Source organism: Rhinolophus ferrumequinum, chromosome 21 (genome assembly GCF_004115265.2).
Source record: "Rhinolophus ferrumequinum isolate MPI-CBG mRhiFer1 chromosome 21, mRhiFer1_v1.p, whole genome shotgun sequence".
Taxonomy (NCBI): Eukaryota; Metazoa; Chordata; class Mammalia; order Chiroptera; family Rhinolophidae; genus Rhinolophus; species Rhinolophus ferrumequinum.
In genome coordinates this window covers 14,757,012-14,783,842 of record NC_046304.1, presented here as the reverse complement: position 1 = coordinate 14,783,842, position 26,831 = coordinate 14,757,012, and the positions used below count along the sequence as shown (strand labels likewise).

The 26,831-nt window shown below is 48.1% G+C and overlaps 2 protein-coding genes across 5 annotated transcripts in view; one reads left to right on the top strand and one right to left on the bottom strand.

The window, feature by feature from the left end:
* The window catches only part of ITGAE (integrin subunit alpha E), a 54,066-nt gene that overhangs the window by 803 nt on the left and 26,432 nt on the right, over positions 1 to 26,831 (bottom strand). Inside the window, exons 13-30 of one of the 3 annotated variants that reach the window (XM_033089536.1) lie at positions 26,415 to 26,557; positions 25,941 to 26,081; positions 25,068 to 25,292; positions 23,925 to 24,055; positions 22,550 to 22,680; positions 21,227 to 21,390; positions 19,940 to 20,068; positions 16,813 to 16,886; positions 13,460 to 13,592; positions 11,929 to 12,027; positions 11,333 to 11,412; positions 10,556 to 10,633; positions 9,975 to 10,038; positions 9,782 to 9,889; positions 6,326 to 6,382; positions 5,929 to 6,024; positions 4,727 to 4,822; positions 411 to 521 (exon numbers count right to left, since the gene is read on the bottom strand). In XM_033089536.1, coding sequence (XP_032945427.1) covers positions 411 to 521; positions 4,727 to 4,822; positions 5,929 to 6,024; positions 6,326 to 6,382; positions 9,782 to 9,889; positions 9,975 to 10,038; positions 10,556 to 10,633; positions 11,333 to 11,412; positions 11,929 to 12,027; positions 13,460 to 13,592; positions 16,813 to 16,886; positions 19,940 to 20,068; positions 21,227 to 21,390; positions 22,550 to 22,680; positions 23,925 to 24,055; positions 25,068 to 25,292; positions 25,941 to 26,081; positions 26,415 to 26,557 — 2,060 coding nt within the window. Of the gene's footprint in view, positions 1 to 410; positions 522 to 4,726; positions 4,823 to 5,854; positions 6,025 to 6,325; positions 6,383 to 9,781; positions 9,890 to 9,974; positions 10,039 to 10,555; positions 10,634 to 11,332; positions 11,413 to 11,928; positions 12,028 to 13,459; positions 13,593 to 16,812; positions 16,887 to 19,939; positions 20,069 to 21,226; positions 21,391 to 22,549; positions 22,681 to 23,924; positions 24,056 to 25,067; positions 25,293 to 25,940; positions 26,082 to 26,414; positions 26,558 to 26,831 lie in introns of those variants that run through there. The other 2 variants (XR_004421251.1, XM_033089537.1) reach the window with 2 other exon arrangements.
* HASPIN (histone H3 associated protein kinase) lies at positions 6,331 to 18,729 on the top strand. Of its 2 annotated transcripts, none has more exons than XM_033089539.1 (2): positions 6,331 to 8,935; positions 17,628 to 18,729. In XM_033089539.1, exons 1-2 carry the CDS (start codon positions 6,600 to 6,602, stop codon positions 17,632 to 17,634), a joined length of 2,343 nt encoding a protein of 780 aa, XP_032945430.1. In that variant the 5' UTR covers positions 6,331 to 6,599; the 3' UTR covers positions 17,635 to 18,729. The 2 variants fall into 2 exon arrangements, with proteins under 2 accessions (XP_032945430.1, XP_032945429.1); XM_033089538.1 differs by having other exon boundaries at positions 17,625 to 18,729.

Here is a 26,831-nt window from a genome sequence, read left to right as displayed (position 1 = left end):
AAAAGTGGGAAAGGCATGGGAGTCGGCGGGTAGACAGCCTGACGGCGAGCACAGACGCGAACCTACTTAGTTCAACGTGTCTGGAGGAGAAAGCAAGACTTAAGGGTGGAGGGGGAAGGGGCCAGAGAGTGGAGAGTCTTGAATAGCAGTAAAAGAGCTTGAGCATTAAAATGGGAAGGAAAGGAAAGGACTGAAATAGAGAAACAACAATAGGATCCATTTCAGGAAAATCTCTCTGACTCCAATACTTCAGCTAGATTTTTATCTTTTTTCTGACAGAAACTGTCTTCCTCGATGTGTGGTTGAGGCAGAGGGTGAATGGTCCCAGGCAGCTGCTCTAAGTCAGGGGCCGGCGGTTGCAGGAAGCACTGTGCCCGACGCCACAGCCTTCATGAACACGATGAACTGACCTTGAACAAGATGATTATGATGACAGTCAAAACCAGAAGGCCACCAACACTGCTTCCAATGACCAGAGGCAAAGAAAGGTAATCCTTATCTTTCAGGATGAGGACAGTGATCTAGAACAAGACAGAGAGATCATCCAAAAAGTCAGGTACAGTGGTACCCGGGGTTTCGAACGTAATCCGTTCCGGGAGACCGTTCGAGTTCTGAAACGTTCGAAAACCAAGGCATGGTTTCCCCATAGAAAGTAATGCAAAATGCATTACTCCGTTCCAGACCTTTAAAATCAACCCCTGAAACTGCAAATTTAGTGTGAATTTTACTATCTAATAATACCATAGATCCATAAAATTTACGGCGTTTGTAAACCAAAATGTTCATCAATGGAGACGTTCGAAAACAGGTACTACTGTAACGGAAATGAGAAAAAAATTCCATGTGTTATTTTAAGGAGCAAAATATGAATAGAGGCTTACCAGTGCTGGGGCAGGAAAGCCTGAACTGTAATTAATGAATTGCTGGAGGCTCACTGTGGACAACTCTTGCGAGTTAAAAACGCCAGGGAACCCAGCCATACGGGGAACCCCACAACACTGAAATGTACCTCCAGGAGCTTAACCAGCTTCCCACAGTAAATCCTGGAGAAAAATCTCTTTGTGCTTCCAGCGGGGAAGGAAGCATTTTGAGAGCTTGTTTGGAGGTTCTAGCAGGGGAGTGTGGCTCCTCACATACCCTTGACCGAAAACTTCTAGAGAGGAAGGTTGTTCTCTCCGAGTGCGCAACTCTGGGGCCGGACGCACATGGAACAATGAGGGAGAGGACACCGGCCTGGGCAGCCAGATCAACCAAATCAACCCTGGCACTCAGAGTGACAAATGTCACAGCCAGATTGTCCTCATATCCCAAAAGGAACCATTGTGAAATAAGCCAGAGCACTCTGGCCTGCCCTCAAGGGAAACTAGTTAACCACAGCCGAACTTACTGCGGTATTATCAGAATCCAACTGACCTGGGGGAAGGGAAATGCCCAACTTGAGCCCACTCTAGCTATCCCGTCCTACCTAACAGGTCTGGGGGGAGAAAAAAGAGAAACATTTGTGGAGTTCACAGTCCAGAGGTACAGGCTCACTAAAAGATGAGAGCTCCTTATGCGATGACAGAACTTCCCCTCCCTCACACCTCACATTACTAAAGGCATATTTAAAACAGTTCCTTTTACCTGGTACATCATGTCCAGCTATCAAGAAAAAGTTACCAGTCATATCAAAAGTCACAAAACACAATTTGAAGAGATAGAGCAAGCATCAGAACCAGACATGGCAAGGATGTTGGAATTATCAGACTGGGAATTTAAAACAACTATGATTAAAATGCTAAGGACTCTACTAGATAAACTAGACAGCACGCAAGAACAAAGACAAAAAACAGATAAGCAATGCAAGCGGAGAGATGGAAATCCTCGGAAAGAACCAAAAAGAAATCCTAGAGATAAAAAACACTGTAACAGAAATGAAGACTACCTTTGACGGGCTCATTAGTAGACCAAACATGACTGAGTAAAAATCGCTGAGCTAAATCAATAGAATCCTCAGAGAACAAAAACTGGGGAAAAAAACCAGCACAGTAAAATTACCTAATGACCAAAATACATTACAGAAACCATTTTGGTTTTTTAAATAGAAACAGAGCTAAGTCTGTCAGGAGATTATGACCTGCTGTTAAGGATTCTGACAGTTTAACAGAAGGTCCCGAAGGATTAAGGTCTCTAGGTTTTAAAGAACACTTAACAAAATCAAGATTTTACATTCAGCTGTGCCATTATACATCCTCAAGCCCCAAGCTCATCATCTTCAAAATGATGACCGATTTTAAATGACCTCTAAGTCCTTTCTAACTTTGTTCGGACAGCTCGTTTTGAGCTTGCATAAATCCCTGAAATCTGATAATGCATTTTGCCCCACACAAAAGATATGACAAAGATACTGATCTGTTGTTCGCCAGACTAATGTGTATGCTGCCTCCGAGACGCGATAATAAATGCAAAGCAGCATCCACATGTACAACTTGTAGAGCTCCTCCATTAGAGGCCATTCCTAGCACTGCTGTCTAAAGGTCTCTCAATTTCAGAGTCTAAGCTCTCTTCTCACTGATTGGATTCAGCCAGAAAGTTCAGGGGACATGCTGCCCAAGTGAGACCCAGACATAGCCCTACCAGTGAGGCCAGCATACATGCCATGGTCAGAGCATGCTCCCAGTGGGGCTAAAGGGCCATCGAAACGTCTCTGCCTGCCCGAAACACTGAGTTTCTTTCACGCAAGTGTTTAAGCACCAAGGTCAGCGACGCTTTGGAGAGAAATTCTGTATGGCGTGGAAGGCCAGACAAATTCATCTTTAAGACCTCTTCTAATTAAGTTACAAACGCTGGTTACTTCCTAGGGCTGGCCCTCTATGCACTATTTACACAGCTGAACCTAGTAGGAATGAGTTCTGGGCCTTGAGAATAGAAGGAAGCAAAGCAATAGAGAGGGAGGAAGAACAGGAAAAGAGCTGGTTTTTCCTTCTATGGAAGAGTGAAGGGGGGCGGTGGGAACCTGAGTTTAGGAAAGTAATGAAAGGAAGTCCCAAGGTGACAGTGGTGTAACAGACCAGATTTGAATAGAAGAAACGCTATTTCTCAAAGCCTCTTCCCTCTTCCAAACCCACAGGTTTCTAAAGAGCCCCAGAGCTGCCCGGTTAGAGGTGAAGGAAGAAGCAGGACACGGGATATCATTGCTTGTAGCAAACATTGATGGTGGCCTACTCAATAGCCATTCTCTCCTTTTTGATTTTGTTCAGACATCAGGACTGGACGAAGCTAGTCATGACAAAGCTATTCCCCTTCGCCAGTGACTGACTTGAGATCAGGTTCCAATATGATATAAGGAGGGATGCGCTGGGAGTTTTTAGGAAAATTTTCCTCCACGAAAAGAGAAGGCACATGAAGAAATAATCCTTCTGCTATTGACCTCTTGCTTTCTATTTTGTATTCTGCCATGGGGAAATATAGCACTGGGAAAGGTGGCAACTCTGAGTTGGCCATGGGGAAAGGCAGCACCAACACACAGATGTGTGCACAAGACTCCAACGAGCCAGGCCGTCTGCCTCCCTCACTAGATAAATAAGTGCCTTGATGATACATGAGCAGGAGTCTTCCCTTACTTGCAACTGAAATACACTTGGATGCACAGCTACCTATCCTCACAGATTCGTTATCAGTTAGGTGCTTATTGTCAGAACTACTTAATACTTGCTTCGGGTATTGAATTTAAAGAAAGAAAAATAATCTAGGGGAAATTACACTGTAGAAATAAATGTATCAGCAAGTTAAGAGGAAGAAGTATACATATAGATTAGTTAAGAATGTACGTGTAAGAAACTGTTAATAACTCCCTTTGGGAAGAGGAGTTGGGGGCGTGGGAAAGGGGGAATGAAGGAACCATAATTTTTCATTTGGTATCTTTCTGGAAGGCTTGGATTTCTTGCCCTTCTCTTTTTCAAAAATCTGGGCAGTGGGATGATGGGGCACTTCTCTTCCTTCCATATCATTTTCTGTATTATAAATGCTTCAAAATAAAAGGAAATGTTATTTTTGTCATGTCTAGAGAATTGCTCCTTTCTCCTACTTCTCCAGGGAGCAAAGCAGAGGACTAAAACTTAGCAATGCCGTCTCACTCTCTTGACATCCCCGCCAGCAATGAATGCTACCTCACTAAAGAGCTCACAGATGGATGATTTCTGAAGCCAGCGGCACAAATAGGTCAGTGTCAACAAGAATGACAACTCAGAGGAGCACACACAGCATTTAGCCCATAGATCACAGATGTCAGTTTGATGTGTGGGGATACTTCTGCAAAACAAATCCCAGAGTTCTAGGGCTTAGTCTAAGAATTGCCAAAGGAGTATCCATTCCTGAGTATTGCAACTATTTAATATTCTAACCACTGACACAACACACTAGGAAGAGAGTTAATGCATACAAAAAATAATTTCTCACTTGGGAAATTTTTTTTAAAAATACCATTTCAGATCAAAGTATATGCAGCTGTTGATTCCAGCTTAGTTATTTCAGCTTAGACTTCCTCAGCTTAGGCTTCTTGTTCAATGGCCTCCATCTCACAGATGGAAAAACTCGAGACAGAAGCTGACTAGCTCAAGGTCACAGGCAGTTGGTGGCAGTCAAGATCAGAGGTGATTAAGACTGAAAACAGGAACAGGGCAGCAGCAGAGTGCCTGTACAGGGGTTCTGAGGTTAGGACACTACCCAGAAAACAGCCAGGGATTACCTTAGTTCTGTGGTTCTCTGCATTCAGCCCCTCATATAGAGATTTGTTGAAAGATATTTCACCAAGGATCTGTAGTGCAGTTACATCTCTTAGTAACTATAAAGGGGCGGGGAAGGGAGGAAACAACATGTGTTAGACATGGACTTACTGTTTCTGTACGGCATTCACCATCTTTACTTTAAACGTATGCCTTCTCTAGTATTCCTTAGCCTAGTTAATGGCCTCAGTAACCAAAGTTACCCAAGCAAGAAACCTAGTTATTCCCCAACTTCTTTTTCCTTATTCTTTACCACATGTCACACCCTCACTCACTGCCCCAAATCAGTTCTTGACAGCTCTTCCTTTTTTGAGCTTCTTTTGCACTTGTCCCTTTTTCTCTATCTCCATTGCTATTTCTCGGTTCCTATCTCATCACTGCACGGCATTAAACTAGATCATAATTCCCATTTTTGAGTGAGTGATTAGGGAAGGCCTCTCGAAGAGGCTAATATCTGAGCTAAATATAAGAAGAAATCACACACACATGAAGATTTAGGAGAAAAGCAGTGTCATGCAGAAGGAACAGCAAGTACAAAGGTCCTGTGGCCAGAACAATAACAGCAAGCTGGAAGAACAAAAAGGACAGAACAGCTGGAGTGTAAGCAGCAGGAAAGAGGAGAGTACTGGATGAAGTTGAAGAAGAAATTCAGACCAGATCATCTAGAACCTTGTAGGCCACTGAAAAGGTATGAATTTTAGTTTCAGTGTGTGCAAAAGCATACACTTGATATTTGCTTTTAAAAGATAGGTGTTGTGTAAAGAATGTTTAGAGAGGACAGAGCAAGAGCAGAGGCAAGAAAAGCAGCTAGAAGGTTGCTGCAATAGTCTGGGCAAAAGATGGTAGCATGAACTACAACAGTAGCAGCGGAGATGGAGAGAAGTGAAAGGATTTAGAATATATTTTAGAGGTGGAATGACAGAGTTTGCTGCTGGAAGAGATATGCGGATGTAAGAAAGGGAGGAGTCGCAAGTAATTCCTAAAATTCCTAGTAACCACCTGGAGTAGAAAGTTACCCCAAGTAATTGGATAAGGAAGAAGTTGGGGCAGAAGGTGGATCAAGAGACAGGCTTTACTTGAGATGCTATTACCATTTTTAGGGGAGACAGATGCCCCCGTGAGCAGCAGGATAATCAAATCTGGAGTATTTCACAGTCTCAAGTACCTGCTTATGTTGATTCAAGGAGAGGTCTGCAGCTATGGTTACATTTTCTTTATCCGAAGTGATGACACAGCTCACTGAATGCCATTCCTCCACAAGCTGGGAAAGAAAGTCTGGTTAGCATAATCCCTTTTCATATGGAAAAGCTGGAATTTTAACACAGTACACAGAACACCTTAAAATCCCAGAATAGAAGGTGTAAGCAGTTTCAGCGCTCACCTTGGCTTTAGCAAAGCCGCAACCTTGGCAAACAGGACCCAGGAAAGAGGCTAAGGGGGGCCTTGGGGCAGCCGTGCCCGTGCTTTCGGGAAAACCTCAGAAGAGTTATCCGGTCCTCTTACGTCCCCTGCTTCAGGCCCTCCTGCCTCCCTCCCTCCGCCTCTCCGGGCGGCGCGCTCACCTGATCGGGTTCGCTCCCACAAGCGCGCTCCCGACTCTGGACACACACGGTGTAAGCCTGAAACGAGACCCATTTCCGGGACGCACTGAAAAAAACCAGACTTTCCCTAGGAAATCGCGCTCCCAGCTCCCGCGAGACCCGTCAGGGTGCGCATGCGTAGGGCCGGGCTCTAGGACCCGGCAGAAAGACCAGCGGGCGGACGCGGACGCGGACGCGGACACGTCTCGAGGAAGTCTCGCGGTGTTTGCATTTGAATGTTTGGCGGGTGACGGACATGGCGGCTTCACCCCCGCGACTCAGGAATCGGCTCTTAAGAACTTATGGGGCTGCCCGCGGCTGGGGGCCGCGGCGGGCGCCGGTCCGGGCAGCCGCGCAGTGGTTCCCGCCGCAAAATCCGAAGCGTTTCTTCAGCAGCAGCAGCAGCAACGCCAGCAGTGACGACCCCTCGCAGTCTGTCGCTTCGGACGATTCTGACGACCCTGATTTCTCCAGCAGCCCGGTGGTTCAACGGCGGAGGCGCCGTGGCGGTCAAATCTCCAAGGCCCAGCCGAGTCCGATCGTGACCCCAAGACGCCTGAGGCTACGAGCTCGGCCCCCGCAGAAGTGCAGCACGCCCCGCAGCTCACTCCTGCCACCGCCCTTCCCCAGCAGCAACCCGGACCTCACTGAGTGCAACCAGCGCGGGGACAGTGGCGAGCTGGGCACCAGTGCCTCCCTGTTCAGCTCTCCGGCCTCTTCCAGCCCCGGCTCTGGGTCCCCAGAGCTGAGAGACGGTGTCATCTGTATCGACCTCTCCGCCTCTCGGAGTGCAGCCTCTGAAGTTCCCTGCGACTCCCACCTCCCGGCAGCCTCTCTGGACCAAGCACCTCACTCCTGCTCCCAGGAGACAGCAACCGGAGGAGGCAGGATCACCAGATTGGCTCACCGAACCCGTGCCCGCCGCAGGTCAGCTCTCTTTAGCCTTATGGGCTCGGGAAACTCTGAGGATTCTGAGTTTGGGGTAGATGGGAAGAATACGAGGGAGTCCTGCTGCGAAAGAGAATTGGTGGGGAAGAGGCTGGAGGGGCCAGGTTTATCAAGCAGCCGTAAGAAAAGGCCCCCAGACCAGGACTCTTGTCAAACGATTGGGGCTCAAGGGGCTGTCCAGACAGAATATGAGGGGGCCGATGGTTGCAAGAGCTGTATTGTACCTGGGGAAATCTACAGGCCTGAGAGAACTGGGTCAAGCAAGAAAAGGAAACATCAGGAGGCAGCAGAAACCTCCCTCGTGCGTTGCCACCAGTTTAAAAAGGGCCAAAGGATGGAACAAGATTCATTCCTCACCCAGGACCTGACTCGTGTGCGGAATGACTGCTCTTGGACCAAAGGCAAGGCTTCCTTCGGTTTCCACAAGAAGAAGGTCGTGACTACTGTGTCAGAAGTGTGCAGCAGCTACGCCACTACCGGTTCTCTCTCTGGGTCCCTCTTATCAGACTATTCAAACTCTTCTGTCCTGAACAGAACAAACAGTGCTTTGTTCCCTCGGCACTCCTCTTCCATGCATTTGCTAACCCCCTTAAAGACAACACATGCCATAGACAAGAAGGCATCTGATGCTGAAAAGGTTTATAGGGAATGTAACCAGGAGGGTCCGATCCCTTTTAGCTATTGCCTTTCCGCAGAAAAGCTGGAATGCTGTGAGAAGATTGGGGAAGGGGTGTTTGGCGAAGTGTTTCAAACAGTTGCTAATCATACACCTGTAGCCCTAAAAATCATTGCTATTGAGGGACCTGATTTAGTCAATGGAGCCCATCAGAAGACTTTTGAGGAAATCCTGCCAGAAATCATCATCTCCAAAGAGCTGAGCCTCTTGTCTGACGAGGTATGCAACCGCACGGAAGGCTTCATTGGGCTGAACTCAGTGCACTGTGTTCAAGGACCTTACCCTTCCTTGCTCCTCCGAGCCTGGGACCACTATCACTCAACCAAAGGGTGTGCCAACGACCGGCCTGACTTTTTTGAGGAAGACCAGCTCTTCATTGTGATGGAATTTGAGTTTGGAGGGATTGACTTGGAGCGAATGAGAAAGGAGTTGTCCTCCCTAGCTACTGCAAAGAGCATTTTACACCAGATCACCGCATCCCTGGCCGTGGCAGAGGCATCACTGCACTTTGAGCACCGAGACTTACACTGGGGGAACGTGCTTTTAAAGAAAACCCGCCTCAAGGAACTCCACTACACTCTCGACGGGCAGACAGGCACGATCGCCACCCATGGGCTGCAAGTCAGCATTATTGACTACACCCTGTCACGTGTGGAGCGGGATGGCATCGTGGTTTTCTGTGACCTTTCCATGGATGAGGACCTATTTACAGGTGGAGGGGACTACCAGTTTGAGATCTACAGGCTAATGAGGAAGAAGAACAACAACTCCTGGGGTGACTATCACCCTTATACTAATGTGCTCTGGCTCCATTACCTCACAGATAAGATTCTGAACGAGATGACTTTCAAGACTAAATGTAACACCCGTGCCATGAAGCAAGTGAAGAGAAACATCCTGAATTTCCACAGGACAATGCTGAACTTCAGCTCTGCCACTGACCTGCTCTGCCAACACAGTCTATTTAAGTAAGTCAAAGGTGCCCCCCTCACCCCCCCAGGCTGTTTTCAACCTCTAACCCCAGAGCAGGGTGGAATGTCCATTCTTCCCTGTTTCCAATTTGCTTTCAAACAAGCCTTTTGTTTCCAAGTGGAAACCAAAATGTTTGTGGAAATGTTTAAATAACAAATGTTCTTTAAAAATACACACCTGAGAACAAGTGTTTACAACGTATAAGCCCTCTTTCTGTCAGCAGTGTCCATTCTGTAAGTTTCTATGTTTTCATTTTTGAGCCTTGACACTTTATGTAACCCGAGCAAAAAAAAAGAAAAGAAAAATTCAGGAACGCCCAAGGCCTCAGCTGTCATCCTGATCAGAGCCTGTTGCTGCAGGTGTCATAGGCTGGCTTGGGAGCCATCCTACAGATGAGGAGTTAATGGGACAGAGAGGCTATAGCAAAGCAGAGACCGAGACAGACAGACAGACAGACTGGCGTGAGAGGAAAGGAAGAGGGTAGACAATTATAGGGAGACATGCAAGAAATACCACGTATATATCTAGCTCGTTTCCAATCACAACGAAGCAGAATTTATCAATTTTCAACCGGCAAATAAATGTCTCCATGGCTACTGGAAAGGTTTGAATTTTTGCTTATTTTTTTATCAAGGGGAGGAAACCTGAAATGTTGCTTTAAGAGCTGGGTGGTTGATATTCCTTCTGTACGTGACTTTGGTAATTTACTTCTAATGTGTTCCCAGGGTAACTAACCTTGTTTTTACTCCTTTTCTAGAACTCTAGTTTTGATACCTTTGAGAATCCATAGTCACTCTGGAAAAGAGATCATTGTGATAGAGTAAAGGACCGCCTCTAAGTACCTGAGTCTTTGTCAGGTTCTTCACTCTTATAAGCTGGAAACCTTGTAATTTGATTGGAACACAGATTTGCAGCTGGAATTCGGCTCCAAAGAGATTTTCCCCATGTATCTGCAAAATAAAATCAGAGTGGAAAGTCAAAGGTGGTGTTGCTTTGCCACCGGCAGCTTTGCAGTGATGAGTACTAAGCACTTACATTGAAGAGGAATTCTCTGTGGTCAGAAAGCCCCTGGCTTGTGTTCATGTACATCACTGATGGTCTGCAATTGAAAGGGCATGTGTTAGGCGTCAAGGCCCCTTCTTGTTTTAAATGAACCTGAAAGCTGCCAGGTGGATACACTAGGACAGAGGGCAGATCCTTAAGGGGAATCAAAGATAAATATCAAAGTGTGAAGTAATGGAATGGCAGTTGGGATCAGGTAGAATATTTGAATTCTGTATATTTGGGCTGGTTCTGTGTCTAATTATCATCTTCAGAGTGGCCTTCCTTTTCTCCTTCCTTACTTCCCAATCCCATAGCCCCTCTCTTCTTCCCTCCTCAGCATCATGACGGTACCCTTTTGTAGCAAGACCAGTTGGCACTGCTCCTCCTTTGATTACTCCATGGGGTTTCTAGGATCCAACTGGTAGTGCCCTAGAGATCAATGGGAGCCTGGGTTCAAAGCAGCCTCCTCTCAAAGGAAGGCACTGCTCACATCTTGTCTGACCGCCAGTTCCATGCACGAGAGAAAATGCCGGAAGCTGTCCCGCAGGCATTGGCCCCTTGGAAGTACTTACTTGGGAAGAACTGCAATGAAGGCATGTCTGAATTGAAGGCTGTGGGTCTCTCTGACCAAAGACCTTCTTTCGTTGGAACTAGGAAATAAAGAGTGTCAGTTCACAGAACACCTGCTTTGCACATATGGCTGCTTCTATAGCTTGGCACCCCAGGGTCATCAGTGGCTAGATAAGAAAAGACTCCTGGAGATAAGCAGAGTGCAGAAGACGTGCTAGAAGACCATACTTGGAGAAACATTGATTTAAAAAGGGTTTCTCAACCTGAACAGTATTGACAGATTGGGCCAGATAATTCTTTGTGAGAGGCTGCCCTGTATGTTGTAGGAGATTTAGCAGCATCCCTGGCCTCTACCTACTAGATGCCAGGAGCACCCCCCAAGTCATAGCAATCAAAAATGTCTTCAGGCATTGTCGCTAGGGGACAGAATTACCCCGTTTGAGAAACCTTTCCCCCCACCATACTCCACCCTACCCCCAAACATAGGGGTTTTGCAGATGGAAGTTTCTCCAAAGTTAAATGAACCAGAATCAGAACCCCAGTCTAATTAGAACTCCAGGCTCATTTTACCAGGCTATATGCCATAATTTTGCGTTGTGTATCAATAGATTTAAGTATCTTTGATAACAAGAAGGGAAAGCCAAGTTGCTGTAGGGACAGGTGCCTTCTCTGTGCTCAATGAGATTCTCTTCCTGGACACAGTTCTGATGCATGCACGTAGGAGGGAGATTCCTTCCAGGGCCATAGCCCGGGCCTCCTGTGACACAGGCACTACTTACTTTATGAGCATCACAGTCATGTCGCCTGTCCTGTTTGGAAAGGCACTCTCCTCTAGCTGCCAAACTATTGAAAAGTTTGCCTATTTGAAAAACAAGGGGGGAAAAATAGGTCACTGATTCTTTTCTACACCACTCGCAATTCATACTGCTTCCTACTAACTAAACAGACCTGGGAAACATAATTCATATTCCTCACATTTTTGTATCCTAGCATGGTTCCACATCCTGTTATTCCATGTAAGCCTCTTATTCCCCTTTTACAACGGAGGACACCATTTCAGAGATTTCCCACAGCAGAGCTCCCCACCAGTGGCTCGGCGGGGACGCACCTCAGGACTAGTAACTAGGTCTGACGCTCCTAATACTGCCCCCAATTTCTCTGCTGTACTGTCGTGAGCCAACAGTCTGTCTGTGGCTGTCTCCCCCACTCCCTGCTTTCAGAGCAAACTTGGCAATTCTAAGCACTGCTGTGGATCGACTGACTGTACAATAAAGGGAAGCGTGGAGACCGCAACTGAGAGATTCCAGGGAGACCGGGAAGGAGAAGACACCAACTGAGCGTCGTGAGGAGAGTCAGCCAATCAAAACAGACTCACGGATGACCTCTTGAGTATGGGGTGACCAATCTTGCAGCTCATGACCAGGACAGAAGCAGCTGGCTTAGGGTCATCACACTGAATGTTTGGAGAAGGAGGCTGTGAACACAGAAGAAGACTGTTCTTAAAAGGCAAAAAAAGGAGTAGTTACCAGTTCAGCAACCTTTGCCGATTTTTCCACATGCCATACACCCTGCCAGGACCTGGCATCACACATACATCAGCCTTGCTCCCTGTCTTCCTCACCGCCTACCTGGAGGGCTCAGTAGTAGAGGGTTGAGGAATTCAAGTACAAAGCCTAAGGAGAGGTTCCATGAGAGAGGCACACAGAAAAGCAGTACAGAAAGATGAATTCCAACTTGGAGGAACCAGAAAGTCTTCATGGGGAAGGAGACATTTGAACTGGGCCTCGGACCAATGCACATTTAACATACGGAGACGGGCCAGAAGGCCAGCCTGAGTCTCCAGCACCACCATGCAGCCTTATTCAGTCGTGGCTCCACATGTGGACCACTGAATACAGAAAATGATTTGAGCGATTACTGCTTTCTTAATTCCCCTAAGGAGGGTGCATCACTAGTTCCATTCTAAATGCTAGGGGATCATTTTATTCTTTTCATCTAATGGGTGCTGTCTTAGCCCAAAGACCTAGTGTAAGATGACCAGGGACAAACCAGTAGTTTGACAAAGCGAGGTTTATTCACTCATTACATTGAGGAAAACTGCATTGTGGTGTGTCTTACCAAACAAAGGAAAAGACGGTTATGAAAGGATTCTGGGGAAATGTAAATGAAGCAGTGTTTTCATAGGCTCAAAACAAAGCAGGGCTGTGTGTAGAAGGGTCACTCAGCATCCAGTCAAACTCCAAAGTGGGCCCAGGGACCCATTTCCTTGGCAACTTAAGATGTGATAAGTTTTATCTGGGAATGATTTATGTGAAGCTTTGTGCCTCAGGTGAAAATAGACTGCTTCCCTTTGTCAGAGTGACTTAGATTCTCCAGGCAAGAGTCAGATGGCTTCAGAATTACAGCTTATAACTTCAAAGAGCAAAGTGTGATTGCCTATGATTTTAGAGAACACAATTTTTCGGTGTTAACGATACTTTACAGCTGCAGGGTGTCCTTGGGGAAAATACTGTCTCCTCGTATCTTGCAGCTGGCTTTGTATCTGTGATCCCAGGCTGATGAATGGCAGGGCTGCCTTTTACTTTCCTAGTCCAAGCTAATTTATTAGAGATTATTTCTCTCTTGGAACCTGGGTTAAGAAAGGCTGCAGGCAGGGAGGAGTGATTGTGCAGCAAAACGGGACCGCCGAGGGTTTATGAGGCAGAGAATGGTATGGCTGGATCTATAGCATATAGTTGGATTGGAGAGAATTCATCTAGTTAATCATCATTTATTAGATGGACTAGGAAGAGGCTGGAGGCAGAGTTAGGAGGTTGCCATAAAAAAGGGGAAGGAAAAAAAAGGGGAAGGTGTGCAGGGATGAAAAGCCATGAGTGGCATGTTTCCAAAACTGCTGTCATAATTACCTTTTGTATCCTCTTAAAGTGCAGGTTTCTGGGGTAATTCAAAATCATGCTTGTCATGTAGGAATCTTCCCCAGAGTTACTTAGCCTAATGTTCATGGTCAGCTCCTTTGTAACACCCACCACCAATTCCTTCCTGCACAGGGTAAGCAAACAGATAAGTGTCACCAGTTTATTAATTCTGTAACAACCTGGGTGCAATGCCAATAGCACATTCTTAACTAACTTCTTGATAAAATGCCTAAAGGACACATTAGCCTAGATTTTCTTCCCTTCAACATAAGTAACCACCTACCTGGAGTGCGATACCCTCCCAGCAGTTGCTGTGTGAGACCCTAATAACGGCTACCATTTATTTAGTGCTTACCCTGTACCAGGGACAGCGCTAAATTTTCACATGCTCAATTTATCCTCATAATAACCCTATGAAATAGGACAGTTATATTCTCCATTTAATAGAGAAGGAAACAAGCCAAGAGAGGCTAACTCATTTGCCTGAGGTCTAACATCCTCAAAAAGTACTTGGGAGAAATTGGACCTAAATCCTCTTTCTACCACCCATTCCCTGTGACCCTAGGCAAGGCACCTCATTACACAAATCCATCCGTGCCACATGTATTTATGGAGTCCCTTCTCTGCTCCAGATACCCTGCTCAACACGGGAAACAGCAGTGCATGAGACAGACATTACCCCGGCCCTTTTCTTGGCCTCACCTTTTCCACCCACGAAATCATTCAGGCCCTTCCAAGTTAAGGGCTGTGGTTTAAAACATGGGTCTGTTCAGCCTAGAGAACAGAGACTGGGGATTTGTGAGGGCTTCCTTCAGTCCACTGAGGTGCTGTGGGGCCCCAGAGCTCAGGACCACTACCAGTAATTGAGATCTACAGGAAAACGTTAACAGTACAAAGAGAACTTTCTAACCATCTGAAATATTTAAAGGTGGCATGTGTAGCTCTGGGAAGTGAGGTGACACGTGTTTTGTTGTTGTGTTGTTTTTGTTTTCATCACAGCTGAGAAGAGCATAGAGTGATTGGAGGGAGAGAGGGGACAGAGACAAAGCCTGCTGTGGAGATCCATCTGAAAGATGACACATGTCTGAAATAAGACAGCAGTGGTGGGGATGGAGAGAAGGGCTAGAAACCAGAAATGGGACGGCCATGCTTGCAAGCAGAGCCAAAAGGAGAGAGGATTCCAAGATGCGCCCCAAGCTTACAGCCTGGATGACAGAGGGGTGCTAGTCAGGAGGGAGACCAGAAGGTGGAAGTTGGCCAAAAGACTTCAGTCTGGGACGTGATGAGAGGTGCCTGTAGGATAAGCAGGCAGAGATGTTGAAATGGCAGTTGGCCGTACTGTCCTAGAGCCCAGGAGAGAGATGTGCGAGTCGTCCCAGTATTTCACAGGAGTTCTTAACCCGAGGGCCAGGCTCGGTTTCAGGGCCCCGAATGCAAACACTGATGTATGCACATGGGACCTTCTAGGGAGAAGGGTCTGTAGTTTTCCTTCGATTCTTGAGATCTGTGTCCACGAAAAGGTCAGAAAGCACTGAGACATTTGGATGCTAAGGATTAGGCTCAATCCTTTTGAAAACAGAAGCGACTGCTTGCTGTGGACACGAGGGGGCGATGTAGGGCCAGCCGCGTGTGCGGTCCGCGTTCAGCCAGTTCTCAAGGAGTTGGCTGAGAGGGTGGTTCGTGGCTTTCTGTAATTCCCTGTGGGAAACAGCTGTGCCTGCTTGTTAGGCTGGCTTCCAAAGCACTAAAAGTCTTGAATTGGACCTTAGTGCTCGAGATGGGCAGTGCTAAGCCACCGACATCTTCACACGTCCTGCAAATGTCTATGAAGGAGCTTACCGGGACTCTGGGAGCGGCGTTCTTCCCACACCAACGCCAGCCGACTGGCCGGCAGCCCTGCCACACAGGGCACTCGCAGCCCGGGAGAGCATTTCTAGACCACCATACATCCCAGACCAAACTCATGCTCTCTTCCTCCCTACCCTGCCTTCCAAAACCATTCTTCCAAAGGCTTCCTCAATTCAGTTCTCGGCATCACCATCGTTCTGGAGTTCGGTATTGTCCAATAGAACTTGTGCAGGAATGGAAATGGTCTATGTCTGTGCTGTTCAATATCATTAGCCGTATGTGTGTACTGAGCACTTGAAACGTCCACAGTACAACTAAAGAACTAAAATTTTAATTTTCTTTCCTTTTAATTAACTAAAATGGAAATAGCCAAATGAACGAGCGGCTGCTGTATCGGACAGCCCAGTTCTAGATGCTCAGGCTGAAACCCTGAAAGACTTCTTTGACCCCTCCTTCTCTCACTCCCCACATCTAGCCTGTCATCAAATCCGATGGGCTCTAACTTCAAAATATAACCAAACACCTTCACTGCTCCCACTCTGGCCCAAGTCGCCATCACTTGTCACCTGCATTATTATAACCACTCTACTATCTCCTTGCTCTCCCCTCTGCTCCCACAGTCTAAGCAAGAATGACCCTGTGAAAAGGCAAGATCATGTCATCCCCCTGGCTGCCCGGCTCACAGTCAAAGAGCCTAGGGAGGGCCCGGGCAGCCCATTATAACCCCCCCCACCCCCACACCACCTCTCCCTCCCTCATTCTACTGCAGCTACATGGTGTCCTGCCATCCAGGCACGCTCCCATCTCAGGGCATTTGCAGGCGCGCTCCTCCTGCAGACACCCACACGGTTCATCCCCTGACCTCCTCCCGCGTGTACCAAGCTGTCCCTTTCTCAGGGAGCCCTTTCCTGGCCACTCTGTTTAAAACGGCAACCCCACCTCCACCCAGCACTCACTCCCACTGTCCCTGCCTTATCTTCCTTTGTAGTACATCTCATCAACATGAAATCGACTTATTTATTAGGCAGGGCTTTTTGTCCGTGTTGCTCACTGATGCATCTCCAGCACCTCGAGTGCTTGGCACAGAGCAGATGCTCCATAAATAGTTAATGAATGAAGGGACTTGGTTCAGAGGTGAAGCAGGGAAGAGGTCACCTCTGGCTGATGTGGTCATAGAAGCGAGAGACACTGGGTTAGGAGAATAGCATTGCCTCGGACATCAGGAGACCTGGGTTCAAGTCCCCCCAATGAACCCACACGGGCTCTCAAATGCTGAGTCTGTTCCCTAATCCATAAAATGGGAAAACAGATCCGTCTCGCCTCCCTTATAGTATGGGGTGCTGAGGAAGCAATGGGATAATAAATGCAGAAGCCCTTTGCGGCCGTGATGGGAGGGGGTAGGAAGTGAGCGATCCACCCCGAGGTGAGGCGGGGTTTGCCCAGGTAAGCCTTCAGGGGGAAGTTAGTTGCAGAAACCGACGACTGGACCAACTTACTGAGAGATGGTGGTGGCCATCTGTAACTCCGCAACACAAAACAGCTTATTCTTGCAGTCCTTCTCGTAGGGTAGCTGTAACCAGACAGAGAGGAGAGGCTCAGCCCAGGGACCCCCAGCATCCCAGCAGCCTGGCCTCATGGTCTTCTCCTTAGGACACGCCTCTCGCTCCTGCTGACTCTGAGAAGTGCAGTTACAGGGGGGTGAAGGCTGACAGGCTGGGGTTGTGTCCCCGTGGCCAAGGGAGCTGTGACTGCGACATTTCCTGCTCTGTCAGGGCTAAGGGGCGACAGGACAGGGGACAGTCTGTCAGGTAGGGGTGTGCTTGGTCCTACAACACAGGGATACCGTTAAGTCTGGCCTCTGGCCAACGGCAAAAATGGGGTGACCTTTGTGGAATTGTGGAAGTGCCTGTCACTAGCAGATCATGCAAATTAAGCAGCAATACTCCCAACGCACGACTTTGAACTTTTTGGGGAGAAAAACTTATGTGAAGAAAAGCTTCCTTAGTCCTTTCGAGTAGAGGCAGGAACGGTAGGGACACCAGTGGGGGATGCCTAACTATTGTCCAGATCCAGTCCTGCAAGGTCCTCTATCCCCATGGCTAGTCTTCCGTAGGTTAAATATTCCCCTTGCCATCTTGCCTACACTAAAACAAATTCAGAAAGTCGCATTGGGTCCAAAGGCCCAGTCAAGGTTGAAAAACCTTAGTTCAGGTTGAAAAATCAAAATATTTAAAGAACCTGGGTTTATTTTTTTATGATAAAGGAAAGCACAGCCTTAACCGGGAAATCTCTGCATTTGTCTCCCCAGCAGCCAGTGACCACCTCAGCAGCTGTATGCACTGACTGTTAGCCATGGCCCGGAGCTGGAATGGGGGAACCCAGAGCTCGAAAGGAAGACTTCCTGGGGAAGGGAGACGCAGTTCTCAGAAGCCAGAGCTTGGAGCTCTGAGTGGGTCAACATTTTGGGGCAGGTTTTTTTTCCGTTTTGTTTTCAATGTAGCCAAGTAAACTGTTCTTTTTCACTCACTCCCAGTGAGAGAGCAGGGTTAAACTAGCTGTAAGCTCCCAGCTAGAACTCATTCTCTGGAAACATCTATGTGCTTAAATTAACACCAAATCACTTCTCACCCACTTTATCTGTGCAACAAAAAAATCTTCATTAAACCATCAAAGTAATAATTGATTAAGGTAAGAGTCATGAATGGATGTTTAAAAAGATACATAATCTTAAGGCATCTCCCCATAAAAGATACTTACTAATTACAAAGGGAAATAGCACCAGTAATGGGATAATGCAACATGACATGCTTCCTAATAGGATGCATTTAGGACACTTCTATGATATTCCTGCCAAAACTATGCATAACCTGAATCTAATCATGAGGAAACGTCAGACACATTCAAGGATAGGAACATTCTGCAGAATAACTGCCCTGTACCTTTTGAAAATTAAGGTGATTAAACAAACTGAGAAACTGTCCAGATTAAAGGAGACGAAAGATAAATGACGACGAAATGCACTAAATGATCCTAGACCGTAAAATTTTTTCTCTTTTCCTATAAAGGACATTAATAGAATAACTGATAAAATTTAAATAAAGTTTGCAGGTTAGATAATAGTATTTTATCATTGTTCATTTCCTGATTTTGATCATTGTATTCTGATTCTGTAAGAGAATGTCCTTGTTTTTCTTGAAACATATGCTGACGTTATGGGGGGTAAAGACGCATCATATCTACAACTTACTCTCAAATGGTTCAGAAATATACGTGTGTGTGTGTATGTGTGTAATATATATGTATATATGTATATGTACTGTCTACATTATGAGAGAAGGATAAAGAAATGTGAATGATAAAGCAGGTGATAAAATGTGAAAATGGTAATATTTGGGGAATATAGATAAAAAATGTATGGGAATTCTTTGGACTAATAACTTTTTAGTAAGCAAAATATTTCAAAATAAAGTTTTTTAAAAACAGAATAGATATAGTGATAATCTGTTTGTTGACAAAATTTTATTACATTAGTTCTCCCAATCTTTTCTGAATCATCTAACTTGCTGTCACTACCAAATTTGAAAAAATTCTAAATATATTATTATAAATTTAAAATAAGGTCTCTTGTCTAAAAAATTAAAATGCCAATCTTTGTTCATAAGGAACCTGATTCTCTTTCTTCCTGAGCAGGTAGGTGAGCAGTGAAAACCATCACCCTGATTATGTCGCTCTCTTATTTCTATTCACTATTTGTGACTGATACATTGGGCATTGACCAAAACTGGAGCTAGAGGCTTATGTAACTTGATCCATGTAGAGTATTTTGGTAAAAATATTGGACAGTTGGGAGTATCCAATGATTACCTGGAGATATACTTAGGTTATCTGAAGCTTTTCTGTGCCAGCATGAACTACTTTTGGCTTTTAGTTTTCTTTTTGGAGACTGAATTCATTCCAGCTGGTTGTAATGATTCCTCTTTAATGCTCATGTTGTCACTTCTTTGATCCTGCTGATTTTTCTGTACCCCCTAAGATTCTACATGAAGACTAACAGAATATCCCAGGGGCTCGGGCTCGGGTGGGAACATAATCAAGCACCTTAGCGATCATGGAATCAGGAAATTTGACTGTTTTCTCTTAGTTGTGAAAAAGTTTCTTGTGACCCTTCTCGCCTGGGAGGGTGCAAGTTTGGGGGCCAGACATTCAGCCTGAAGGTCCTGGGCAGGACCTGGGTAGACAGGTGTGCAAAGAGCATCCTGTCTGCCGTGCAGGGCAGGTGGGCCCCAGCCCAGTCCCCACGTGGGACCCCCACCACACTCGTCAGAGACCCTTGCCAAATTGGGCAATGCATTCACAATGCTTCATTAAATATATAGCAAGCACTTTCTGTGAACATAAAGGAACTAGCCTTGAGGGCTGGTTGGGAGACCTGGTTAGCTACCAGTGCGGCCCTGGGCACATAAACACCATCTCAGGAACTCACTTTCCCCCATTTGTGCTGTAAGGGGCCCAAATGCTGTCTGAAGACCCTCCCAACTCTAAAATTCTTTGAAGTTAGGGGAGCAGATGCTTTTGGAGGGCCGCCTCCCAGGAGGGTCTGGTCCTAGCTGGGAGTAGAGTCACCTGGAAGATGGCAGAGGGCTCATGGTAGAGGTCCAGGACAGGGTGGCGATGGTTCCTCTGGCCGCTGGGGGTCTGGAGGTGGTAGCTCACCTTGACACTGATGTTGGAGAAGCAGTCCTCCTTACAGAGCTGCAGAGTCACCAAGGAATGCAGAGTTGGAGTTGGATGTGGGACAGAAAACGACAAAGAGAATACTTTTAACTTTGATATAGTTGTAATATGAAATAAACAATGAAAGTGGTGAGCCAGAAGTCCTAAGCCTCTTCCAAACACACCAGGCTGAAGGGAAGCTTCTACTCAACCTAGCTGCCAAGAGCGTCGGCAAAAGCATCTCCCTTGGTCCTCTCTGGCCTCAGATCTTATAACTCCTTATAGTTCCTGCCCCAATCCCAAAGAGATTCTGGCCATCAGGAGTTAAAAATCGACCTGACTTTATTCAGAGGGCAAACGGGAGCCACGGAAGGGAACAGTCATGACAAAGATCTTTCTCAAAGCAGCATGGGGGACATATTAGAGAGGTAAAAACCAAAGATAAGGCGATTTGCCCTTCTCTCTGTGTGAGCCTTTCTGCCATGGGAGGAGCTCTGAACACACAAGCGTAGGTGAGCGTGATTCCCGGTGGAGAAGCTAGTTAGGCTTTCACTTAAGGAAGCCACAGACTCGCTAGAAACTTTCTTAATCCAATCAACAATCTGCACAGATGTGGGAGAACATGTGTAGTCAGAGGCATAATTTATAAGGTTATCGGAATAAATGACCCTTATAGAGCCAAAGTTCTGGATCGTCTCAGGCTCTACATCCTGACAAATACGTGGTTTTTTTTTTCATGTTTCCAGGCACCCTGTGTCAGGAGTAAACCTTTGCAAATGATTACTTTTATCTTTCTATTTCTACTTTCTGTCATTCAGGTTTTCTGGTGATTTGTGGAAAGGCCCTCAGCCCCACTGTTGCTATCAGGTGAGGTTAGATGACATGGGACAAGGAAGGGACCCTGTTTGTTACACCCGATTTGTTACCAAGAAACATGTCAGCAATTAGAGCATTTCCCTTTTTGTTCAGCTGCTAGGAAGCTCACAGATAGAGTTAGTGTTAATTTCAGCAGGTTTCTTTAATTTGGATTTCTGGAATAGTTAACTGTATCTCTCATACCCTTCTGTGGTTCTTGATCTATTATGACTATTTTAATTTCCTAGTTTGTATAAATGGATACGTGTCTTCATTGCACGCACCTCAATTATTTTCTCAACAACACAGACCCCTCTGGATGCTTCTAAACTCTTCACTTACCTCTCCCTCTGTGGGAATGAGCAGGAAGGACTCACAGAGATGGAACCCACGGCTCCACTTCCAAAGGATGCTCTGACAAGTTCTCTTGTTCCAACACTGCAGTCTTTTCCTCTGCTTCACCACGTCCACATCCAACGTGGAGTTCAGAGAAATCTCTCTCAGGCCTGGGAGTGAAGACCAGACCTTCCTGATGAGGCTGGGTGGGCAAGTCCCAGACAGAGCCCCCACCTTGCCTGAGATTCCTTATGAGCCCCTCTTGGGTGGTGTCACAAAGGCACTTTCCTGGGGCTGGACTTCTGAGTTTCTTCACTTTGAAGGTACTTTTCTCATGGTCTTCTGGCACCTGGCTAGGGACCCTCAGTGCCCCACTCCCAAACCTAGAGCAGCACATTCCCAGGGCTGAGTCGGTCTTCCCTAGGGAAGGAGGGCTCAGGGAGGAGGCTAGGATTGAGGGAGAAAAGGAGGAGGGGAATAATACAGGAAATGGAGAGAGAATCTATAGAGTAAAACCAAAGACAACAGAGCCAGAAGCGCCTTATAGATTACCTGGGCCAACTCCCTACTGTACAGAACAGAAACCAGGGACCAGAGAGTGAAAGCCACCTGCCCAGTGTCACACAGCCACTCAGCAGCAGCCTTTCAGGCTCTACGGCCTGAATCTTTCAGCCTATACCGTTGGGACTGATAGGCCTATCATTTTCTACCCTCACATTTGATAATGGCCTCCCTCTGCAGTAAAGCCACCCCACCTAGGAGAGTGCTTTCTGAGCTGCGGGAATCAGAGAAACATTTGGGGGATTGTTACTGAGAGATTAAACCGTGGGGACTCTTCCTGATGGATTATTCTGGAGGGGAGCTCTTGTGTTGGCAGTAAGTACCCGGGCTGTGAAAGCCAGGTCCACCCTCTGCCTTCTGGAAACAGAGTCTCCCAATCAGTGCCAGGTAAGGGGATGGGAAGAGAGACCAGGCCTCTGGTAGGTTATCCAATCCCAACCCCACCCGGGCCAGGGAGACACAGTGAGGAGGCAAGGGGAGAAGACGCAAATCAGAGAGAGAAAAAGCCCCTACACACGCACATGCACAGGCACAGGAGATGGAGAAATGGCTGCCTTTTTCTGAATCTTCGTTCAGAAACTCAACCCTTCAGCCCTTCAGAGGGTCCAATGCCCCTCTTCCCAACAGGGTCACGTAAACCCTTGCAGAGTGCTGGATTTCAAACCACAGGGCCTTGTAACACACATACGCTCACCCCTACCCCGTCCTCTTTCCCTGCCCTCTACTGAAGCCAACGAGGAATGACCCCAACGCTGGGCTGCCTGTTACCTGACTCGGCAGCTGTGGTCGCAGCGCTGATTTCAAAACACAGATGCACAGTCACACTGCCGTTGAAGCCAATGGGTAACGCCTTGGGCGTGAAGGTCATGGACACCTTCGGGCGAAGCACAGGCCGTGAGCTAAACAAGACAGCAAAGAGGACCATGAGAAGTGACTGGGGGACTTCCAGATCCATGCTTGGCTCATCCGTTCATTCAGTGAGGATTTACTGACCATCTCTACTGTGCCAACTGCTATTCTGAGTCTGTAGAAGACAGTAGGGCGACAAGTCCCTGCGCTAGTGGGACAACAGACAATAAGCAAATAAACAAGAAGAAACCGATAACTACTATGAACAGGTAACGCTATGATTAAAAACGACATAGGATGAGGTCATAGAGGCTGGGGGCTACTTAGGTTGGGTGGCAGGGATGGCCTCACTAATGAGGAGACAATTTGAGTTGAGAGCTGTTAACAAGAGCCAGCTATGTGAAGAAATAGAGGAACTGCGGTCCAGGCAGAAGGCACAGCTAGTGCAAAGGGCCTGTGGTAGGAATAAGGTTTGTGTGTTTGAGAAACACAAAGGTCAGCATGACTAGAGCACAGTTAGGGAGACAGAGGGTCGTAGTAACGGGAGATGGGGAGGCAGGGCCAGGCCATGGAGAGCTTTATAGGCCATGGTAAGCAATTTGGATTTTATCCTAAGTGGGAGCCACTGAAGAGGCAGAGCCAACATAAATGTGTTGAGGGGTGGAGGCCGGGAGAGGACAGGAGGTATTAAAGATAATTCCTGTGTTTTTGTCCTGAACAAATGGTGTAATGTGCTGAGGTGGGAAGCTAGGAGGTGCCGGCTGGGGGACAATGAAGGGTAGGCGAGAATAAGAGGTTCACTTTTAGACATGTTGACTTTGGAGGCGCCTGGCAGCAACAAGCCAAGAGGGGTACAGACTTGACAGCCAAGTCTGGGGCTTCGTGGGGAGCACAGGGCAGACGGGTGCTCCTTCCCCTCATTTATAGCCATGGAACTTGGTCATTCACTGAGGGAAGAGCACAGAAGCTCTGAAATTCAAGACAATAATGGCAGCCACCACAGGGCACTATGCTAAATACTTTGCATAGAGACTCTCAATGAATCATCATAACTCTGAGCTAGGCACTATTATTATTCCCATTAATAGGAGAAAACACTGGGACATAGAAGTCAATAACCTGCCCAACTCACACTGCTAAGGGAGAGCTGAGGTTCAAACCCAGAGGAGCAGACTCCAGAGCTGGTGGCCCTAACCACCTCCCATCAGTGCCTAGTGTCTTCAAGGGGTCATTTTAGGCAGGGCAAGTAGGTGAGGCTGGGGCCTGGGGCCCAGAAGGCAGGGCAGACCCCTACCAGAGCACAGCCGCCTGGCCCAGGGTGGCCACGGTGATGTCAGCAAGGCCGTCACCACTGAAATCGAAGCCACCATGCACGGACGTGCCGAAGTAGTGGAGTCCTGAGGCCACCGCTGAGGCACTGATCCGCTGAGGAGGGAGAAACACAGGCGTGGGGGAGGGAAAGGGGAGTCCTTTGGGTTTGATTCAAATCAACACGTCCGCTTAGGCCCCCACCCCAGGGAGCCCTCAATTTAGAAACTGGAAAGAGCAGGGCAAGGTTTCCCAGGGGAAGCGGTATTTGAATGAAGCCTTGAAGGGCAGGTGGGGCCTTAACAGGGGAGATGAGGAAAGCAGGGGGTGGGCAGAGAAGGGTGGTCTGAGAAAACAGCCAGGGGCCAGTTCGGAGGGAACTGGAGGGGGGGGGGCAAGGAGGCTTGAGGTGGGGCTGGGGCGTGGAGTGGGCGTGTCTAATCAGACACCGGAAGGAAGCAGAAGGGGTAGGGGCAGTGGGGGAGAAGGAGGGCGGGGGCTGGGAGAGCTATAACCCTTAGGACAGAAAAAGGGGCTGACTGGCTGTGCCAGGTGTCAGGTGTCCGGGATTATCCCAAATTTGTGGAAGGGGGAAGGGGGCCCGAAGATCAGCAGGTGTGGGGGTAAGAGGATGCTTTGGGTTGGGCAGCATCAGAATGAGATGCCTCCGGACCGTCCAGGTGAGGTGCTCAGAAGGCAGCTGGACACACGGGAATGAAGCTTAGGGGGCAGGGAAAGTGCCCATAAGAGATATACCTTGAGAGATTGGCAGTGGACCCTGGGGGATGAGAGTTAAGGCACGGAGGGGTTGGGTGGACAGGAGCCAGAGAAGGGACAGAAAAAGCGGAAGCAGGATCTGAGGCAGGCTGGGAATGCCAAAGAAGGAGAGAGACACAAGTTAGAGAAGTAGACAGATGTTGCCACAACCTCTCTCCCCACCTGAAGGGTCTGGGTGAGGCCCTGGCCTGGAAACTCCCACCAGCCTGAGTGACTTCTGTCCTTCATTGGGCATTTCCAACCCCCTGAGGCTGTCTGGCCCTTAGGACTGGTGCTGACTTGGGGCTCAGCCCATCGTATCTGGCAAGGTCAGAGCCCCAGAGTAGAGGCAGGAGAGAGCCCTGCGGGTCACCTGTGAGGGGCTGGTAGAGAGGCCATCCCAGCGTCCGTTGTAAATGTACACACTGCCGAAGCTGGAGCCATCGTCTGCCTCCGAGCCCTCCAGGGGGGCCCCGATGACCACATCTGTGAGCTTATCCTGACTGATATCCCCCACTGTTGCCATAGCAAAACCAAATCGGGCATCAGTGAACCCAGGGTGCCCACTCAGCATGTGTGCCAAGGAGAAGGAGCCATCCTGTAAAGCAAACAGGGAGCTTAGCCCAGGACAGCGATGCAGGGTGCCCACCCCATTGCTACCCCAGGAGGCGTGCTCACTGGACTTGTGGATTTGGATTCTCTGGCAGGGAGTCTGAGGCTCAGAAAAGGCAAGGGACCTTCCCAAAGTTACACAGGGAGCAAGTGGTAAAGCTGGGGTCCTCCTGCCTTGCAGCTCAGGACCAGAGCCTGCCCCATCTGCTCCCGCAGTTAGAGGCACTGGACTGGCAATTGGGAGGCCTGGGTTCTAGTCTGGGCTCGACCCCACACTTGCTATGCCAACCTGAGCAAGTTTCATTATCACTGGGCCTCAGCTTCGTCACCTGTAAAGTGGGAGTGACGGCTACTTCCCACAGTTACTGGAGAATCAAGCGAGATCATAGGCAAAATGTGCTTTGTCACCTGGCCGCTATTTGGGATGTTTGCACCATCGATATAAGATGATAGGGTGAGGAAAGGGAGAAAGTAGGGTGTGGGGGGGATGGAGCAGCTGCCTCCATCTGGCCGCCACCCACCCGAGCACCAACCCATCACTGCTGGGGCCAGGGTACTTCCAGCCTCCGTCACCTCTGCACCAGGCTGTGTAGCCACAGCCCCAGCAAGCTTGCAAAGATGGAGACTCTCCCACCTGCTCATTCAGACGGTACATGTAGACTCTGCCTTCCTGTCCGTGAACGTGGTAAAACGGAGCAGCCACGAGCAAGAAGTCTGTGGTTCCATCCATGTCGATGTCCACAGGGCACAGCTCAGAGCCAAAATAGGACCCCAACTGCAGCCCAGGAAGAACTCAGTTCACAGGGAATGCTGGGAGGCCCCCTCCTGCACCCCTCAGCAAGGCTAACCCCTGCTTCTGCTTCTCCTAGACCATCAGATTCCAGGGAAACACAGGAGCCTGCTGAGCAGCCTGATACGCCACACGGGGGAAACCGCTGGCAATCAGACGTGGAGAACCAGGGCAGAGGTCTGCGTTGTGCCCGAGTTCTGCCCAGGCTGAGTCCCCAACCTACTATGTGCCCTAGAGCCCATCCCTTTCCCTCTGGGGCCTCCAGACGCCCAGCTGTAATAATGGGGGGGGGTCCCAGGGTCCTTCTCCAGCAGGTACCTGCTCTCCCTCCAGCACAGGCATGAAGCGGGTCTCTCTGCCCTCCTTCTGGAGCTCAAACACGGCCCCACGCTGCTTGTGCCGTGGAGCCCCCGCCACGTAGGAGAGGCCACAGGCCTTATGCAGCACGGCCACCGAGTAACCTGGGGCAGGAACGGTGTGGTCACGAGGGGGCGCTCCCACTGGGCCACTCCTTTAGCCCCCCATCTTCCCCGCCAGGTGTTTGAAGTAGCCTGGGCAGGAGGACAACATAGGAAACTGTCTTTCTCATCTTTTTAAAAATTGGCATCAGGAAGCACTCCCCCTTACCCACTGTCGCTGGTCACACACTTGTGCCCCACCACACAGAGCTTCTCTCATCATATATAGAGCTTCACTCAAAATATACCCCGTCACACACCCAGAATATGAGGACCA